General features: G+C 43.1%; 1 protein-coding gene across 7 annotated transcripts in view; it reads right to left on the bottom strand.

Moving 5' to 3' along the window:
- Window positions 1-21,938, bottom strand: part of RAI14 (retinoic acid induced 14) — a 175,507-nt gene that overhangs the window by 71,468 nt on the left and 82,101 nt on the right. For 5 of the 7 annotated variants that reach the window (XM_017959471.3, XM_021939277.2, XM_021939276.2 and 2 more), the window contains one exon: window positions 3,555-3,685. In XM_017959471.3, the coding sequence (XP_017814960.2) occupies window positions 3,555-3,685 (131 nt within the window). Of the gene's footprint in view, window positions 1-3,554; window positions 3,686-3,826; window positions 3,956-21,938 lie in introns of those variants that run through there. The other 2 variants (XM_009208238.4, XM_009208240.4) reach the window with 1 other exon arrangement.

Genomic DNA, 21,938 nt, shown 5'->3' with positions numbered 1-21,938 from the left:
ATCTAACTGCTATGTATATGTCTACCATGAAGAGAGAATAGAATGAAGTACTGACAGAAGCTACAACTCGAGTGAGCCTTGAAAACATTATGCTAAATGAAAGGAACTGAGACAAGAGGCCACATATTATATGATTACATTTATAAAAAATATCCAGAGCGGGCAAATCCAGAGACAGAATCCAGATTTGTGGTTGCCAGAAGAAGGGGAGGGGAGGTTGCGGAGTTCCTTCTTAATGGGTATGGGGTTTTCTTTGGGTTGATTAGAAAGTTCTAGAACTTAGAAAATGACAATGGTTGTGCAACATTGTGAATATACTTAATGCCACTACATTGTATGCTTTAAAATGGTTAAAATGGTAAATTTTACGTTATATGCATTTTACCACAATAAAAAGAGAGACAGAACATAAAATAAGCCTGACCATCTATTCTACATGTAATAAATATCTTATGATCAAAAGCTTCAAATTTGTTAAGGTTATCACAATTGTAGCTAAGCTGCTCATCTAAATTTTCTGTCTTCTCTTTAGTAAGTACTATCTTGGACAAAATTATCATGAACATTTCTCTCCCCTTTCTCTGGGATGACTTGAAGAGGTTGTCTTGCACAAACATGTGCAAACCTGGACTAGGGAGAGCAGGGACAAAGAAGGGTAAGTAGTGATTCAAAATGGAGACCAAAAGCCCCAACATTTACCACCAAACACCTCAGAACAAAAAATAAAGATTCCTGGGCCTCTCCCCAGACCAAGTGATTCAGAGCATCTGTGGTGATTCTGATCAATATGTCATCAATATTTTTAAAAAGCACTCCATGCCTGTATATAATCCCAGCACTTTGGGAGGCCTAGGCAGGCAGATCACGAGGTTAGGAGATTGAGACCATCCTGGCCAACATGGTGAAATGCCGTCTGTACTAAAAATACAAAAATTAGCCTGGTGTGGTGGTACGTGCCTGTAGTCCCAGCTACTCAGGAGGCAGAGGCATGAGAATCGCCTGAACCCAGGAGGCGGAGGTTGCAGTGTGCCAAGATCGCACCACTGTACTCTAGCCTGGCAGAGGTTGTAGTGAGCCGAGATCACGCCACTGCACTCCAGCCTGGCGACAGACTCCCTCTCAAAAAAAAAAAAAGCACTCCAGGTGATTCAAATGCAGAAATGCAGAAGCGGCCAAGATTGTGAACCACTAATCTAGGATGAGCAGGGTAGGTGACTGGCTTTATCAAGGGCCCACTGTGGGCTGGGTGCTGTGCCACTCTTTATATAGAGTACCTACAGCTGAAGGTGCCCTTCCCAAATCCCCTTAGACCACCGGTCCCCAACCTTTTCGGCACCAGGGACCAGTTTTGTGAAAGACAGTTTTTCCACAGACCAAGTACGGGGCATGGTTTTGGGATGATTCAAGTGCATTACATTTATTGTGTATTTTATTTCTATTATTATTACATTGTAATACATAATGAAATAATTATACAACTTGCTGTAATGTAGAATCTGTGGGAGCCCTGAGCTTTTTTTTCTGGAACTAGACGGTTCCATCTGGAGGTAATAGGAGACACTGACAGATCATCAAACATTAGATTCTCATAAGGAGCTCGCAACCTAGATCCCTGGCATGCGCAGTTCACAACAGGGTTTGTGCTCCTGTGAGAATCTAATGCTGCCGCTGATCTGACAGAAGGCGGAGCTCAGATAGTGATGCGAGCAGTGGGGAGTGGCTGTAAACACAGAGGAAGGTTATGCTTGCACAACCACTGCTCATCTCCCGCTGTGAGCAGTACTGGTCCCGTCTGTGGCCTGGGGGTTGGGGACCCCTTAGACTTTTTCTGGCCATGACCATGGTGTCCCTTAGAGTAGCACTCAATTTTTTCTTTTTTTTTTTTTTCCTTTTGATACAGAATCTTGCTCTGTTGCCCAGGCTGGAGTGCAGTAGTGCAATCTCAGCTCACTGCAACCTACGCCTCCTAGGTTCAAGTGATTATCCTGCCTCAGCCTCCCAAGTAGCTGGGATTATAGATGCCTGCACCACACCTGGCTAATTTTTCTATTTTTAGTAGAGACAGGGCTTCACTATTTTGGCTAGGCTGGTCTCAAACTCCTGACCTCAAGTGATTCCACCCGCCTCAGCCTCCCAAAGTGCTGGGATTACAGGCGGGAGCCACTGTACCCGGTCAGCACTCAACCTTTGAGGGAGAGGAGATAAGGGATAGGTACCCTAGGTTCCTCACACCTTGGGTGGAAAAACTCTGAGGCATACTATAAACCTGGGATAAGGAAACCCTTTTTGTAAAAGGCTAGATAAATACTCTGGGCTTTGTGAGCCATGTAGTCTCTGCTATAACTACTCAACTCTGCCTTTGTAGTGTGGGAGTAGTCATGGACAATGCCTAAATGAATGGGTGTGGCTGTGTTCCAGTAAAACTTTATTTATAAAATCAGACAGTAGCCAGGCATGGTGGCACATGCCTGTAGTCCCAGTTACTTGGGAGACTGCGACAGGAGGATTGCTTGGGCCCAGGAGTTCAAGTCTAGCTTGGGCAACATAGCCAAAGCCTGCTCTAGGTCTAAACAGATTCCCAGAATCCTCTTCAAGAAAGAGTGACAAAGTTGGAACCTGTCAATAACACACCTTAAAAATACAGGTTTCTTCCTTTCTCATGCTTCCTGGGATCAATGGCTACAGAAATTACTTGCATTGTATGTATGTATACATCCCTAAATAATATATACTACTGCTTTGTGTGTTTCACAGTAATTACACAATAACCGTCATTTGACATGTTAAAAAAAAGATATAAAACTACTTGCACTTAAATCCTTGTCTCAGAGCCTGCTTCTGAGGGCATCCAACCTACATTATTATTTCATTTTATACTCATAACTACTCTAACAGTTAACTAATACCGTCTCCATTTTAGAGTAAGGAAACTGAGGTTCAAGGATTACACAAGTCATAAGTGATAGAGTTCTTGTGAGACGTCTATCTGGCTCCAAAGTCAGTGCTCTCTCCACAACACTGCCAACGTCAGAGTGGATATAAACAAATACATGCACATGCACAAACACACACAAATACTTAATCAAGTGTGTAGCTTTAATTACGGCAAGCAAGAGTACTACACACAGCAAACCACAAAGCAAAATCATACTACTCACGTACTTACTGATCTATGCTAAGGAAGATCAAATAAATAAACAAGTAGTTTAAGATAAATAAACAGTAAGGTTTGAGGGTTATAGGAAAATACTTTTTTCTCTTTTATGCTATTTCTTATCGAAGACAGAATTCATGTCTCACCTACAATTGGTTGCAATCTTGGGAGGTAAAACCTTTGCTGATACCTGGGAACATGTATACCCATTCGAGGTAAAGCTCCATGTGTGACTTGGAATTTGGAGAGAAGGGAATTAGATTAAAATATCTTCTCACATATTTCAACATGGGAGTGGAGCGGGAGCACATGTGAAATTCCCCTGCGGATACTAAGGATTCCAGAGAACATCCCCGAAAATCCATAACCGGCATATCTGCAAACCAGTGTTTCAGCTTACGCGGTCTTGCCCTCGCTGTCGTGTTTGGTGGCACTGGCCCCCTTCTTGCCGAGCAATGAGGCCACCTTCTCCGCATCTCCATTCTCCACGGCCTGCAGCAGCCTGTCATCATTCTTGTTCCACTCATTGGTCTATAGAGAAAGAGAAGAAACAGAGGTTGTGAACAACACTGACCACAGCTGCACTGACCAGCAGGGCTGCGGTCCTCGCAGCCCCCACCCTCCCATCACTCAAATCAAAACCTGCTCCCAAAGGAGCATGTTTTAAAATACCTTCCCCTTCACCATGGAGACACCCAAGAAGGCCGCTTTCCCAAAAGAAAACATAAATAGTGCAATGAAATCACGGCTAGTCACCAAAGTCTGAGATAAAAGTTACTTCTTTTAACTAACACTAGGAATATGAAGCAACTTAAAAAGACCTCAAGGCCGGTTTACACATTAGCTAATTTCTAGCTGAACTAGACAGCTGTTCCTCAGCACATTGGCCTTTGACCTCATCCACAGCTCACTCTGTTCACCATGTTACAGAACCAAACCAGCAGCTCAAGGTTACCCGAGGTTTACAGACACACGATTTTTCATCAGCTTTTATTGCCTTCTTTCTGGTCTGTTTACTAGGCCCTGAATTTTCAGCTGGATACTGATTTTAAGTAGTTGTCCAGGCTACCGACTCAACAAAGTCTCACCAGAAACAAAACTTCTTCCTGAGCAAGCTATTAAACATTAAAGAGCTTTGAGCAAAGCCTCAATCACTGTCAACGCCAAACCCCAACTGAATAATTCTCCAAACCACAGTAACAGTAAGGCACTCATATGTGCAAAACTGGTTTCTACACTTAGGAGGGAAAGAGATGATTTCTCTACAAGAGCAAATGGGCCCTCAATATAAGACTAAGAAAGACTTTAATAAAAGGCAGCAGTGAGCCATTGGAGGTTTGGGAGCAGAGGAGGGAGAGAATTATAGAACCAGTGACTGAGGAGTCATTGGGAGGTGTCGAAGCACATGGGATTAATGAGGGAGAGAGGGGGAGGAAGGAAAGATGCTGGGCACATCAAAGCCCCTGGGCACTTTGCGAGCCCGGGCTGATTTCCAGTCATCTCCTGCACCAGGCCCCTGAGCTAAGCCCACTTTCTGACCCCTTCAGCTGTGGACACCACATCCTGAGAGAGACTCCTTTTCCCTTCCCAAAGCTTTCTATAGACTCTGCTTCCTTGTGGCCTCTGAAGAAATGAACCTCCAGGTATTTCATATTAATGGCTTTACGATGGACCCCTACAAGGAAGCAGACAGAGGAGATGATGAAGATTTAAAAGCAAAAAAGAAGAAATTTTATAGGATGACAGTCTTCCATGGCCCCAGGAGTATGTTCCCAATCTCTGTACTGATGGAAATGAGGAAACTCAACAGGTCTTTGTCCATCAAATGTCTCAGTCACCCTCCCAACCCTAGCCCATATGTACAGCCTTAAACAAAGCCACAAGCCAGGGAGGCATAAAAGAGATGTGTCCAGAATTTGCATCTCTGAACATCTCAGGACTGAACCATTCCCAGTTTTTAGGACTCCGTCCTCCCCCACAGCCAACACTGAGTGCAAATGCACAGTAAGAACGAAGCAGGTTTGAACAAAAATCAGCAGCTTGTTCTCTGGGCTGCGTGAACTTGAAGTCCAGAAGTCCAGATTGACACATGTTGTGTGATCTGATGTCACCCATAAATTGTTCTGTGCCTCAGTTTCCCCAGGCTTTGGACTGTACGTCCACTGTGATTCCGCCAAAGCTCAAAATTCTTATTACATAAAATTCCCCAAATTCTGCTAGGGATGATTCTAGAACAGTACTGTCTACCATCATGGAAATGTTCTGTATCTGAGCTTTCAAATACTATAGCCACAAAGCCAGTGATTCTTAGCCAGGATTTGTTTTGCCCCTGTGGGGTCATTTGGCAATCTCTGGAAACATTTTGGTTGTTATGTCTATAGAGTGCTACTGGCATTGGGTAGGTGGAGACCAGGTATGCTGCTGAACATCCTACAATGCACAAATGCACAAGACAGTCCTCCTACTCCCACCAAGAATAATCTGGCCCAAAATGTCAATACTGCATGAGCCACTTGTGGCTACTGAGCACTGGAAATGTGGTTAGTGCTACTGAAGAAGTGAACTTTTAACTTGGAGACTTCACATGCCGTTAGCCAGGGGCTACCATGTAGACCAGTGTAGCTCTCCTTGACGATGATGACTCTCTTCATATGTTTAACAAAGTAAGAATGCGTCTGGACCAACATCAGCCACGCTCCTACTACAGCAATTTACTCACAAAGAAGACATGAGATGTTGTCTTTAGTTACCAATCAAGCTTCCTATTGAAGGGAAACACAAGAAATATGGCAATCCTCACAGCATCATTTGTTAGTGGAATAGAAAGCGTAACTTAACAACTGTACAAACAACTGCAGCAAATGATTAAGCCCCAAGAAACACAGTGCAGCTTACTTCCCCCAGAGGGCATTTTATAAGCAAAGAAAAAAGGGAGGGAAAGTTTACTGAAGAACATTTAGGACCAATGATCCCTACCTAGAGAATCCCAAAAGAGAAAAGTATTGTTTTTCAAAATCCTTTTCTAACTTGAACTGAACAAATTAAAACTGGACTGGGAAGATCAAAAGGATATGAAATCTCAGAGGACAGGACTGAAAGTACTCAAGCAAAGGAACTGCTACATGAAAGGATTTTCCTTTCCAACATTGCGAAAGCACTCTACTCTTAAGTAGAGAAAAATCCGATTGCAGGGGTTCCCTAAAATTAGTTCCACGTGGATCTTTAGGGAGTTCAATTTCTATACGACATGGCAGGAGAGATCCCCCTATCCCGCTCTTTGGAAGACAAGGTCAATGCCACATTCCTAGAGGTCTGAAATGCCTCTCTTCTATTTAGAACTTCTCCTTAGTGCAAGCCAGAATTTACTTTCCTCTTGGAGCAGATGAAGAGAACACGGTTACACAAGCAAATCTTCAATAAATAATCCACAACATCATTCAAGAAGTGCTGCAGATGGGGTTCACAGTAAGCAGAGCTAGGGTGGGAAAAGAGGAGAGAAGGTAAGAGTTTTACTCTTGCTGGGCGTGGTAGCTCATAACTGTAATCCCAGCTACTGGGGAGGCCAAAGCAGAAGGATTGCTTGAGGAGTTCGAGACCACTCTGGGCAACACAGTGAAATGCCATCTCTAAAAATGAAAAATTTTAAAAAGAGTTTTGCTCTTAAAATTCTTACAAGCATGCTAAAAATAGAGGCCAAGTAGGGTCCCAATTAGACCTCTGATCCAGGAATCTGGATTCTGATCAGTAGCAGAGTTGTCTAGTCCTGGGCCAGGCCACTCATCATACTTGCAATTAGCTCTGATGTGCACAACTGGCCATACCATGCTCCTTCCAGAAGCACAGTGCTCAAGATGTCCTCACTTTTCCTTCCTAAACTTGCCCATGGAGAGATTTCCTACATCCTCTCATCCTCTCCTATAAAACTATTCTATCCAGTGCCATACTCTTTTTTTTTTTTTTTTTTTCTTTTGAGACGGAGTCTCACTTTGTTGCCCAGGCTGGAGTGCAGTGGTATGATCTCGACTCACTGCAACCTCCACTTCCCCAGTTCAAGCGACTCTCCTATCTCTCCTGGGTAGCTGGGATTACAGGTATCTGCCACCATGCCTGGTTAATTTTTTTTTTTTTTTTTGAGATGGAGTCTCTCGCTCTGTCACCAGGCTGGAGTGCAGTGGCGCAATCTCAGCTCACTGCAACCTCCGCTTCCTGGATTCGAGTGATTCTCCTGCCTCAGCCTCCCGAATAGCTGGGACTACAAGCGCCTACCACCACGCCCTGCTAATTTTTGTATTTTTAGTAGAGATGGGGTTTTATCATGTTGGCCAGGATGGTCTCAATCTCTTGACCTCATCATCTGCCCACCTTGGCCTCCCAAAGTGCTGGGATTACAGGCGTGAGCCACAACACCTGGCCCAATTGTTGTATTTTTAGTAGGGACGGGGTTTCACCATGTTGGCCAGGCTGGTCTGGAACTCCTGACCTCAAGTGATCCTCCTGCCTTGGCCTCCCAAAGTGCTGGGATTACAGGCATGTGAGCCACCATGCCCGGCTCCAGTCCCATTTTCTATACTAAAATTCCCATAGCCAATCACAACATGAGACAAAATAGATGTTCAATAAGCACTTTGAGTCATTCTTTGGAATCCAGAAGCAAATCCTCTCCCCTACCCCCACCTCCAAGCATCAAAAGAAATCTCAAAAAGTCACTTTGGTCAATCTACTGTCCAAAGTAGAGCTGGTCAAATAAATAGGTGAAGTTTGAAATGTTATCATAACATCCCAAAGTAATTCATTCATGCTCTAGAATCAAGGAAGGCTTTTGGAGACCACCATCAAACTAACAGTATTACCTCTCACCACTTTCAATGAAAATCCTCTCCTCTAACTAGCATGCCCTCCATACGACAGGACTGACTCCGCCTCCACACTGGGCTTCTGGTCCTCTTATAGTTTTCAACTCTATGAAACCTATATAGTTTATTGGTTAATCTAACATGTTAAAAAAATAAAATCAAAACATAGAAAACATCAGATGCACCATCTTTAATAAAGTTAAATGTCTTATGAAACTTTTATTTGTTGCATGTATGTGTATGCTGACTGATGATGTAAAATACATTTTTTGGAGGGGCACAGTGGCTCATGCCTGCCATCCCAGCTGCTTGGGAGTCTGAGGCAGGATAACTGCTTGAACCCGGGAGGTGGAGGTTGCAGTGAACCAAGATTGCGCCACTGCACTCCAGCCTGGGTGACAAAGCGAGACCTTGTCTCAAAAAAAAAAAAAAAAAGAAAGAAAAGAAAAGATATATATATATATATATATATGTAAGAAATATGCATATTTCTTACTGGAGGATCACGAGAGAAAACACTGGCAGCCACTGCTTCAGAATGCTCTGTTATCCCATCCGCCTACGCAAAGGCGTATTTCTAAAGCCTAGCTCAAGCCCTGCAGGCTCTCTCCACCCTTTGCTGGTGACCTCTCTCTGTTTCTCTACTCCATTGCGTCCCTGGGGGCCACCCACTGGCTCATCTCAACCGAAGCCCACAGTCTAGACTTGATGAAATATCGCATCCTGGTTTTTGTTTGAGAGCTTACAGTTTGTCTCCTGTCTTTTGCTCCCTGAAGGCCCTGAGAACAGGCTTCATTTCTTACCCCCATGGTGGCTGGTAAATGGTCAGTATTTGCTGCTGATTTTAGCAGGAGGTTGATTGACCTAAATCTCTCTTGACTCAGCAAATATTTGTTTTTTCATTTACAAAAGTTTCATTCTTTTGCAAACAACTATTAAATCGTATTTCAGATTTTTTTATAGGCTAAATAAATCCAACTCCCTTAACTTTTTTAACAAAAGGCCAATTTTCCGAGATTTTAATCATGTGAACGCTTTCTTGAAATCTCTTCCCAACTAAGGAGCCCAGCCTTATAAATTCAATTGGGGTGAAGGCGGTGTCCCCCAGTCACAAGAATCAACTGGGTGCTTATTAAATCTGCAGACTCTCAGGCCCCATCTGGCAGATTCTGACCCCAGGAGTCTGGGGTGGAGCTCTGGAATCACTTAGGTTCAATGAGTGCATCCTTTGATTTTTATCTAGCTTGAGGACAACTGGAACCTATGCTGAGGCTAACAAGAGAATTTACTTGAAAGAATTTTCTTCTTCCACAAGGCATTAAGGAAGCAGCTTGGGAAGAGAAGAACTCTTCGCTATTTTCTTGTAGAACTAGGTATTTTGTTGCCCACAAAAGCTGAGTAAATATTGATCTTTCCCCAACCTGCGTATAGGACATGTATTCGAATGTCAATGAAAGCATTGCTCATAACAGGCAAGAATTACAAGTAACCCAAATTTCCAATAACAGATGATGGATAAATAAATTATCACATAATCAAGCTACAGAATACTACACAGCAATGAAAATGAACAAACTACAACTACATACAACAACACAGATGGGTATTAAAAGCAGTATTGGTGAAAGAAGCAAGACACAGACAAGAAAACCCACAATAGTATGACTGCATGCACATGAAGATGGAAACAGGAAACATGGAACCGTAGCGTTTAGGGATGTATACACTGATGATAAAATTATAGGCTGGGTGAGGTGGCTGACGCCTGTAATCCCAACAGTTTGGGAGGCCGAGGTGAGCCGATCACTTGAGGTCAGGAGTTCGAGACCAGCCTGGCCAACATGGTGAAACCCCGTCTCTACTAAAAATACAAAAAAATTTGCCAGGCATGGTGGCAGTCACCTATAATCCCAGCTTCTCGGGAGGCTGAGGCAGGAGAATCGCTTGAACCCAGGAGGCAGAGGTTGTAGTAAGCACTGCAGCCTGGGCAACAAGAGCAAGACTCCATTTCAAATTTAAAAAAAAAAAAAAAAAATTATGGCCAGGCGCAGTGGCTCACACTTGTTAATCCCAGCACTTTGGGAGGCTGACGCAGGCAGATCACCTGAGGTCGGGAGTTCGAGACCAGCCTAACATAGAGAAACCCTGTCTCTACTACAAATACAAAATTAGCCGGGCCTGGTGGCGTATGCCTGTAATCCCAGCTACTGGGGATGCTGAGGCAGGAGAATCACTTGAACCTGGGAGGCGAAGGTTGTGGTGAGCTGAGATCATGCCATTGCACTCCAACCTAGGCAACAAGAGCAAAACTCCATCTCAAAAAAAAAAAAAAAAAATTATAAAGCAAAGTCAGGATAAGGTCACTATAAAAGTAAGGGTCATGATGAGGGCTGAAGGTGTGGCATCCTATCAGGAAGGGACACCTGGGACCATTCTGGGACTTGCTCTGTTTTAGGGTCTGATTAGCAGCTCCTCAGAGGCTCACGTTAAAACTACTTGTTAGACTGTACATCATTTTGTGTACTTTCCTCCAAATGTAATTTATATCTTTTATTTCCTTCTCCTTCCCTCACCATCCCCCTTCAGGCATACAAAACACATACACACAGAATTTAGAAAGAAGTCCTGTGGCTCAGTTTTTGGTCAAGTCAACACCAGGTCAAACGCCTTCGAACAGTTCAGTCTCATTTGCTGTTTCCTCATCTCTTTTAAAAAAAAAGGCAGAGTGGTGCCAAAATCTGGTTCTTAATCTTTTGGAGGCCCATGGACCACCTGGAGAATCTGGTAAAGTTGCAGACTTTCCTCAGAATAATGCACATCCACACAAACACTTGCATATGATTTCTGGCTTAAATATCTACCCCCACCCAGTCCACCCCTAATCCCAAGTTTAAAATTCCTGGTGTAGAAAAGAAGAGACAGATTTCAGAGTTCGGTGCTATTGAGTTGAAATTCCAGTTCCATCACTTCTAGGTGGTCATCAGTGTCCCTGGGCCTCCCTGTCCTTATCTATAAATGGCAGGAAATCCTACCTACTTATAAATTATCCTGAGAATTAGACGCAACATACATAAACAGCCTGGCACATAGTAGGTACCTAAAATGGTGATTCTTCTGGAATTTGATGAGCTGCACTGTTCCTTCTTGACTAATGCTCTATGAATATTTTAATATTTACAATTCAGGACCGATAGTCCAATACCCTTTTAGAGGCTGATAACACCTTAATGCAAATTTTCTACTAGGCTCCTTCAAAATTATGTTTTAAAGGGCTCTAGAGAAACATTCACGGACATGAAATTAATGATTTTATTGAATATGGCTCACTTTTCCAAGAGACTGTTTAAACAGACACGATTTCAACAGAGCACATTAGGCCATATTTGCAAGTTCAGGAAGCCATATGTTATGCTCCAGAGACATGTGTAATGTGTCAGCTATGAGGGGCGGCATGTGGGAAAGAGCCCTTACCCTCAATGTGGGCTCCAAACATTCCTGCTAATATATCACAAATGATATTGGCTGGCCGGTAAGTGTCCTATTCATCAAATCATTTCCAAATGACACTGACTCGCTTAAAGGTTTTCTCTTGAAGCTTGGCCTTTTTGAAGCCTTGCCTGCCTCCATCTAGAATAGCAAACATCATGTCAACCGGGTGATGAACGCTGGGGATTTGGCAACCAGCAGTGTCTGCCCTTGGCCAGACATGGCATCACCTTCTTTTATTTTGGTTTAATCATTGGGACCTGAAAAACCAGTGGAACTCAGTGGTCACAGACATTTGGCTAGTCAAGAGATTTTGAGTTTTCAAATATATCAACTCAATCAAAATAATCCAGTGGCACGGAAGAAGCCAGGAAGAGAGTTTCCTTGACTTTCTTGAGAAAAGATACAAAAACCCTAACCATCACCAATTAGAACGCTCTTGTTCTGTGGCTCTGCTTGGGCAGCCATCTGGAGGAATCTATTTGAGATTATCTTGAGAAAAGCTGCACTTCTTGCTCCAGTTTTCGGTAAGCAGACTGTTTTGCCAATATAATCAGCAAGGCTAAGACGAAAGACAAAGTAAACTGTTTTCACTGGGAAGGTTTCAGATTCATATTGTCCAGGAAAAAAAAATTGCACACACCTCATCGTTTTAAGAAAGAGTACAAGAAACAGGCAAGCTTCAGTCTCAAATAATATTTTCCCCGGTTGACTATATCCACCAGTACTTATAGGTATGTATCTACTAGGTGCAGGATAATAGAGAAGATTCTATAGCTGTTACACAGATAAGTGAGATCTAATGCCTATCATTCATTCATTTATTCAACAAATAAGTGTGTTTTACATGCAGTATAGCCTTTCCCAAATTTTCTTTTTTTTTTTTAATTTTTTTTTTTTTTATTTGTAGAGACGGAGTCTGCCTAGGTTGCCCAGGCTGGTCTTGAACTCCTGAGCTCAAGGGATCCTCCCACCTCAGCCTTCTAAAGTGCTGGATTATAGGCATGAGGCTCCCAAATTTTCTATATAGTTGTGGAGATAAAATACAGTAATACCAGAAATATGCCAACAATGCAAAATAGGATATTAGAAGTGGCAACGTGAGCAAAATGGTGAATTGACACACTAGAAGGGAAAGACAACTTACAGCTGGGCAAGCAGGGGGTTTCCTGACTGGATTGTGAACCAGTCCTTGCAAGGAGTAATATTTAAATTAAAGGAGAGAAGAAAAGACACAAGGATCAAAACATACAAGATGTATTTAGTAGAGAGCGTAAATAACAAGTTGATACAAGCAAAACCTTACAACCAAAAAATTACCAATACAACATGGCAAACACCTAGTCAGCAGTTTCATAAAAGAGCGTTCCAGATAATGTTCGTTACTTCAGACCAATACCTGATAAGTTTATCTAAAATGTCTTTTCCCTTTCCTTACATTTTTGCTTAAGATTATTCACAAATGCAGGTTACACTGTCCCTGCTGTTCACCCTGAAATCCATCACCCTCCCTAAATGAAGTGTGTCAGCGCTTCCTGAGGTCTTTTCCACATAAATGCTGAGTGCTGTGGCATGGACATAATACATAAACACCTCCATCCAGAAACAGGCTGGTCCCTCTGCCCTACCCACCTTAGCAAGCTCCTCCTCCTCATTGCTTTCCTTTTCCCCAGCCCTTCGTGGCCACCAGGACCAGGTTAGTTCTCCTTGCTGGGGTCCCCCATGCTCTCTTCCATAGGCCTTGGCATGGTTATAATTAAATAGTATTTCTAAAGTATCTGTAAAGGTCTGTTGACCATCCACTGGACTAGACTTCCAGGGCATGGGCAATGGGCAGCATCTGTCTTGTTCACCCCTCAGCCCCAAGCCCCCTGCCCACTGCCCACTGGATGGTAGGGGCTCAGTTCAGAGCTGTGCATGGAAAGGCTTTGTTTTTCTTATTTCTACCTTGGGAGCTACTATTAATTAACCTCGTTAAGAATTTTAAATTATTAAATAATTTTAAAGACCCACCATGTCACAAGAAGCCAAAGCACAGTCTCATGGGGGCAGAGACAGGTTTAAAATAGGTGAAGCCAATTTTTTCCTTCATGGAGAAAAATTATTCCATCCAATTCTATTGGTTTCAACTACTCATTTGCTTATATTCATTATTTAGAGAGTGAGAGAGTATGTGTACTATGTACTTCTTATGTACTATGTGAAGTGCTTGGCATAAAAAGATTGATAGGAATATTGTTCCTCAAGGAGCCTTCAGACTTCTGAGAACAGAAACATACCCCATAGCTACTTATGTCATTGTTTATCAGTGCTAGAGTAATGCTGTGGACTCATTCCTATGAATGCCCAAAGAGGATACCATTACTACTAAAATTAAAATGTACAGTGCGAGGAGCTGTACTATATTACAATTTAACCTTTACAATAACCCTATGAGGTAGGTACTATTATTAGCCCTTTACAGATAAGGAAAATAAGGCACAAAGAAGTTAAAAAACATATGCAGTCACTCCATTTACAACACAGTTGGTTCTCTCCAGAGGAGAAGCCAAAGCAATTCAATGGAAGATAAAGGAGGGAACTGTATTAGCTGGTTTTCACGCTGCTGATAAAGACATACCTGAGACTGGGAAGAAAAAGTAATTGGATTTACAGTTCCACACGGCTGGGGAGGCCTCAGAATCATGGGAGGAGGCAAAAGGCACTTCTTACATGGCGGTGGGAAGAGAAAAATGAGGAAGAAGCAAAAGCAGAAACCCCTGAGAAACCCATTAGATCTCGTGAGACTTACTCACTATCATGAGAATAGCACAGGAAAGACTGCACATGATTCAGTTCCCTCTCCCTGGGTCCCTCCAACAACACGTGAGAATTCTAGGATTTACAATTCAAGTTGAGATTTAGGTGGGGACACAGCCAAACCATATCAGGAAATTTTTAGGGTGTTTAAACTTTTTAGGAGGGTTTAAATGTGTTTATAGACTGGGGCAAGCAAAGGAGTCAGTGGAGACAGAGACAGCATGAAAGGTATAAGGAATGGGAGGCTGAGGCAGGCAGATCACTTGAGGTCAGGAGTTCAAGACCAGCCTGGCCAACATGGTGAAACTCCATCTCTACTAAAAATACAAAAATTAGCTGGGTGTGGTGGTATGCACGTGTAATCCCAGCTACTCGGGAGGCTGAGGCAGGAGAATCGCTTGAACCCAGGAGGCGGAGGTTGCAGTGAGCCGAGATCACACCACTGCACTCCAGCCTAGGCTACAGAGCGAGACTCTGTCTCCGTAAAAAGAAAAAAAAAGGGGGGGTAGTATAAGTGGGGGAGGTGTGATGAAAGGGGCTGGGAGGTGGCAGAATTGAGGATTCAACCCAGGCAGAAGGCTGATCTTTGTGAATTGGGGTCGTACTCTGCCTCTGAAACAGTAAAGAGGAAGAGGAGGATGAGCAGAGATGCAGTGGCAGGGAAGAAGTCACTGTTTGTGTTTTATGGCTTTTACCCTTTCTTGGGGAAATGGGAGACAGAGTAAGCAGGGTCAGTGGTGGGCAAAGAAGCCCCACACGTGGTAATGCTTCAATAGCTCCCAGGGGGAAGTGAGTAAGGAAACCTGCCTAAAACAAATAAAAGGGTTTTTGAACAGCTCCAAAGGTCCAGTTGGGAGCAGCAATTGTAACTCCATAGAGAAATCATTTGGTAAGGTCACATGATTTTTCACTGTGACCTTACCGGGGGCATCCGGTAGGATGGGGGAAAGGGGCAGTTGGCTTGATCCATCATGGGAGACTGAAAAGACAGGGAGTAAAGCAGAGATTCCAGGGTGAAAGGGTGAGAAGGGGCAGTCAGAGAGTACCTGCAATGACTATGGGACTGGGGACAGGTAAGGATAAGATCCAGGGACTGATCCTATAGATCAGAGGCAGGGTGTTGGACGGGTCATTGATGTGAATGTTAGAGTTCTCAGAATGATGGCAGAAAGGAAAGACCCTGGTGAAATATTAGGGAACCACTTAGATGTCCCTAAAATACGGTGAAAAACATGAGATGAGGGTGGCCCAGCATAACCAAGAGCAGCAAATGTCAAATGAAAAAGGAGTAATGAGATTGTACAGCAAATGAGTCAAGTCTTATGACATTATGTGATAATGGAGGCAGAGACTGGAGTTATGCTGCCATTAACCAAGGAACATCAAAGATTGCCAGCAACCACCAGGAGCTAGAAGCAGCAAGGAAGGATTCTTCCCTAGAACTTTGGGAGGGAGGATGGCCTTGCCAACGCCTTGATTTTCGAGAATCATTTCTGTTGAGAGAATACATTTCTGTTGTTTCAAGCCACCCAGTTTGTGGTCATTTGTTACAGCGGTCACAGGAAACTGATAGACCATCCTGAAGCAGATATTGTTATCTTCATGTTACTGATGAGAAAACGGAGACACAGATACATAAGCATCTTGCCTAAAGTTAAAGTCAGAGAGTGGAAGACCTGGAATTCAAACCCTCACTCCAATGCTCTCATCACTGCCCTTTCCTGCCTCCCGCATATGCCCATCACATGGAGAAAGACTTCCAAAAAACCAAGCCAGCTGGAAGAGAACAGCAGATCACAGCAAAGTGGTCACTGGGGCCGAGGGAGAGACCTCAGTCTGCTGGTATCAAGATGGGGAACTCTGAGGTCTGAATAAGTGCCTTTTAACCACAGGAACCACACCTAAAGAAAACTCAGTATTAAATATAAAATTTGCAGTTACGCAAAAGCATTTAAAACAAGATTATCTGCTTTATAAACATGTTCATAAGGCTTCTGTGAATAGCAAGCTTTTGTGAAAAAAAATATATATATAGGATTTGACTTACTCAAACATTCATTCATTGCTTAAAGGGCGTGTAACAATGAATATCTTATGGTCTGAGCAAGGCTTCCTTGCCCACAGACAGGACACTTGGAGACAGGTCTGGCTATAATCCAAGGACACTCCAAAAGTATTCCTGGCATGTGTCTGAGCATCATAAGCAGCCACAACTCCTCAGCTTTGCCCTTCACCCAAGTGATACATTACACGTTTCACATGAAGTATCCAGACAAAATGATTTCATCCACAAAGTCTGCTTAAGTGCACTTTAAGTGTCTAAATAGTCAGAGTCGAGGACCAAAGCAATCTCCTGTCCTGATCATGCCCTTTACAGATGTTAAAAAATTAACAAAGGGCAAAGAGATAGCTAAAGAAATTCACATGCCATGGAAACAATCCTTCAAGTTATAAATTCTGTGTGAGTGCTGATTAATCTGTATTTTCTGCACACCCCTCCCCCTCCACACACACACAAACACACACACACACACCCTTTTGGAACTAGTTAGTTCAACATGTGAAAGAAGGGATCATCTATGGAGCTGGGCTCCACCCCAGGTCCAGGGTATCTCAATTGCCTATGACTAGTTTTCTTGTTTGAGTACTAAGAAAAAAATTGGGGACCCCAAGATTAGGAGTCCAGGGCAGCTTCCCATACTTGGTGTCGGCTAACTCTACGCACATGTAAGTCCTAAGTGACTGTGGGGGTTTAATAGTGTCCTCCAAACATTCATGTCGACCTGGAGCCTCAGAATGCAATCTTAATTGGAAATAGGGTCTTTACAGATGTAACTGGTTAAGGATCTAGGGATTAAATTATTCTAGACTCGGGATAAACCCTAAATCTGACAACTGGAACAGAGGAGGCAGAGACATGAGGAAGAAGGCGATGTAAAGATGGAGGCAGAGGTTAGAATGGTGTGCCTACAAGGAACCAAGGATTGCTGGCAACCACCAGAACCAGGAGACAGGCATGGAACAGTTTTTCCCTTCAGAATGTCCAAAATGAACCAACCTTGCTGATGTCTTAATTTTGGACTTCTGGCCTCTTGAACTGCGAGAGGAATCTGTTGTTTAAGCCACAGCTGGTGGTAATCTGCTATGGCAGCCCTAAGAAACTGATGCGGTGACACATGGAAGGGGCTTGCTCAACCAGCACAAACAGCCCCAGAGGACTCCATCCCTACTGATTGCAGTTTGACAGCAGCCTTCTGCAGGAACCACACTCTACGTTGATTTGTTTCCTGTTTGTTCACAATCACCGGGCGGTGTGTTGGGTATAGACACTAAAAACAGCAGGCTAGGCGTGGTGGCTCATGCCTGTAATCCGGGCACTTTGGGAGGCCGAGGCGGATGGATCATAAGGTCAGGAGTTCAAGACTAGCCTGGCCAAGATGGTGAAACCCCGTGTCTACTAAAAATACAAAAAAAAATTAGCCAGGCATGGTGGTAGCCGCCTGTAATCCCAGCTACTGGGGAGGCTGAGGCAGGAGAATCACTTGAACTCAGAGGGTGAAGGTTGCAGTGAGCCGAGATTGCACCACTGCACTCCAGCCTAGGGGACAGAGTAAGACTCCATCTTAAAAACAAAAAAACGAAAAAAAAAAAAAAAAACCCCAGCAAACTCTAGTAGTGTATGGCATTTAGCTCAAGGCTGCTATGAACGTCAAATGTTTCTAAACCTACTTCTCTAGGTTTTTCACATTTCTTAAAGAAAACAAATTTTTTATGATTAAAAAAAAAAGCGACTGTTTACCCGTGTTTCTCAAAGAGTATGACTCAAGGCTGCATATTAGAATCACCTAGGTGTCTGAAAAAAGTATGAATGCTTTTAGATATTCCCTACGATCCTACTGTCGGCCAAAATTACTCTTCGCTTGACAACAATGAAGATGACACGCTGGCTTGATATTAACTACGTCTGTATTTGTTAAAATGTTGAACAAGACGCAAGGTTAAATCTCAGCACTCACACCACTATAGACTTAATATATGCCAGTGGCAATCAAGATGCCCCATAGAGAAAAAAGGGCCTGAACCAGGCTTGCTGAGCCCCAAGTCATAAGTCCCTTGCCTTGGTTAGCGACAAGGCCACCCAAGCTGGAGGAGCTTCATCTTCTCTCCCTCCACCTCCCCAGCCAATTACTCATCAAAGACTGTCAGCACCACGTCTCTCGTTTCCCTGGCATTGACCTCTTTTCCATTGCTATGGCCAATCCTCTTATTCAATCCTATTTGGTTCAACAAACACCTTTTTGGTTCCTATTTTTGCCAGGCATCATGCTAGACACCTCCTCTTTGCCAAGCTCCTGTGGCACAATGACACGTGTGGATTCTTCATAAAACCATGGAAGAGGTTCTGACACTGATCATTGTTTAGGACATTTCAATTGTCTTTTAACTGGTCTTCCCAGCTCCACTTCCCCTCTTCCCTCTTCCCATGCCCACTTCCCTCATAGTGATGTACTCTTGTCCACTGCTCTGGCTCACTTCCTCATACAAAACCATCCATGGCTGTCCATGGTCAACAAGAGATCCCACACTTTTCCGTACCCCTATTCACGGCTTTTCTTAATCCAGTTTCAAACCTTAAATCCCTCTATGCCCAGCTCTCCCTCTGGGCCATGCCACATAAGCCACACAAATGCTCTGCCTCAGCCAAGCTGTTGGTTCCAGAATCCAAGTTATTCTGTCCTCTTCTATATTGTAACTACAAGTACTTTTTCCTCCCATTTTTATCTGGCCATCTCTCTGCCAACTAGGCATAAAGTTGCTCCCTGTCATCTATTTCAACAAAGGTTTACACTAGTATTCCAAGTATATGGTGCTCCCACTTCATGTCTGCTTACAGAAAGGGAAACAGTGTAGGGCTAAGAGTCTGGATTCTGGGTTCTTGAGTTCGAATCCTGGCTCTACCGTGTGTGTGACCTTGGAGAAGTTACTTAACCTGGCATGCCTCCATTTTCTCCATTGTAAAATAGGGGATGCCAGCACATTTTAACATATTTGAATTCCCAAAGAGATCGTACTTAATGGCAAAAACTTTCACATTCTTTCACCATGCCCTTCCTGGTAGATCTATCCAGATATTTTTGAATGAATTGTTCCATTAAAATATAATTTGGTCTGGCTTGGAGGGGATGTTCCACAATGCTCCAAACTCATTATTGTCATTCCAAGTTTCTATAAGCGATGTAAGTGGGTTTGGAAGCCTCAGTAAACAGAGTGACTTAAATAATCAAAATACTACACACATGTGAGCACGATGTTTAATGTTATCAGAGGTTAATTTTAAGTAGTCTGGATAGTTTAGTATATTTCAGGCAAGAGACACCACTGATTTATTTAAAACAGAACTCTTATAGTTCTCAAGAAAGGGCATATTTGTTATAGCCTTCCTACACTCCAATAATAGCAAGCCCAAAATAAACGCCAATATCCACCCACGGGGGAAAAATCTAGTTCCAAGAAATCACTTCTGCCTGATGTCTAAAGGCAGAGGTCAGCATTTTTTAAGAGCATGAGACAAGGAGCCATGATGTTCAGTATCAGTCTGGTCTGCGCTTTGGACGAGCATGTGCACAGATGGCCTTCTTCATCACGGTCTCCCCAGCCCCCAGAAGACACAGGCCTCTAAGGCAAGCCCATGAAGTCTGAACTCTGCAACTGACCATTTCTTAACAACGGCAACAGAGGAGCCAAAACCAAGGATGCTGGCCGATATGGAGAATTTTGGAAAACTCATCAAGGTTCCCATATGGGAAGCCTCATTCATAACCCTTTTAAAGATCACAAGGGATTCTCCAAAACTGTCTTGGCTTAGAGTTTTGTAATTTAACTAGATGCCAAGTAGCCAGTGAACACACACACAAATCACCAAAAGCAGGAAAATTTGAGTCAAGTAATACTGGAACTCTAGCGTGTGGTGTTGGGCTATGGATTCAGGCCTTAATCTAAGATATATATCAGGAATCTGCAGTTTGACCCCACACACCGAAAAGGAATGAGTCTATTTATTGTTAAAACAATGAAATAATAATATGAATGCTTTTGAAATTCTGAAACTCTATTTCCATGGCATCCTATACACAACTTCTTATCACTTAAACAGACACTTTCTACTGAAAGTCACTTGGTGTATACCTAGTAGTGTCACATAAATTGAGAGCTCAAGAACAGGGACCGTGGCTTTTATTTTAATTTTTTAAGACGGAGTCTTGCTCTGTCACCCAGGCTGGAGTGCAGTGGTGTGACCTCGGCTCACTGCAACCTCTGTATCCCGGGTTCAAGAGATTCTTCTGCCTCAGCCTCCCAAGTAGCTGGGATTACAGGTGTGCGCCACCATGCCTGACTAATTTTGTATTTTTAGTAGAGATGGGCTTTCACCATGTTGATCAGGCTGGTCTTGAACTCCTGACCTCAGGTGATCCACCCACCTCGGCTTCCCAAAGTGCTGGGATTATAGGCATGAGCCACCAGGCCTGGTCAGGGACCATGGCTTTTACGTCTGTATCCCAGGCATCTGGCACAAGGGCTGACACAAGGCCGGTGATGAATAAATGTTTACTGAGTGAATGAATGCTTCCCTGAGGAAAAGACTCAAGCGGAACACTGGGCTTTACAGATAATGTTGCTGCTAAAACACTGAGAAAGTAGCCAGCCTTCACAACTTTTCCTTTTGCCCCAACTGTCCCCAAGATATCCTTTTTAAGTCTCCGTTGCAACTGTTTGAATGTTACTATCTTGACAGTCTCATCCTGACACCTCTCTACTACTGAGAATAAGCTGGCTCCTTTCTGTCTATTCCAGCAAATCCAAACTCTTTACACTAGCACTAGAAGACCACAGATCTCTAATCTCAGACCCACCTTTTGAAATGCAATATAATATAGTGCTTAAAAGCATGAACCCAGAAGCCAGACCACTTGGGTGCACAGCCTCGCTCTACCACTTATCATCTCTGGCAAGTTAGTTAACCTCTGTGTACCTCAACTGCAAGACACGAGATAGTAAGAGTAGCCTCTATCAGAGGGTTGTTGTAAGAATTAAATGAATCAAATATTTATAAAACATTGAAAACCATGTCTGGCACAGGGTAAGCATTCAGTAAGTGTTAGCTTGTATGGTTATTATTCAAAGACCCATGGGAAATTCCGCTCTGTTATTTTGAATAACGTTTTTTTTTTTTCTCTAGGATTAGCTGATGTTCCTATTCACAATATACTTTCATGGCCAAACCCAGATTTACAGACTGTCTATATCACAGATGAGATATACCGCAGGCTGTATGCAAGCCCAGAAGCTTCAGCTGCAAGCATGCTTATCCAGAGAATAACTGATTTTTAAGCTACTAAAGAGGTTTGAACTTGGGGGAAAATTCATCCATATCTTGAGTAATGTATCAATGTCCCATCAAAATAAACTGCAGAATATACAATTAAGGGAAAACTTGTATCTGTATAGGAAACTATGGTAAGATGGTATCCTCAAACTGGAAATTTCAGGATATCTCTTAGAGTTTTAAGTCAGCAGGGACAAATTTAAGGAAGGCCAATTGGACCAGTGATGTCAACAAGCTGCCTTCTTGTCTGCCAGGAAAATGT

Source organism: Papio anubis, chromosome 5, assembly GCF_008728515.1.
Source record: "Papio anubis isolate 15944 chromosome 5, Panubis1.0, whole genome shotgun sequence".
In the NCBI taxonomy this organism is placed as follows: Eukaryota; Metazoa; Chordata; class Mammalia; order Primates; family Cercopithecidae; genus Papio; species Papio anubis.
Note: the sequence above shows the minus strand (reverse complement) of the source record. Positions and strands in the feature narration are given on the sequence as shown.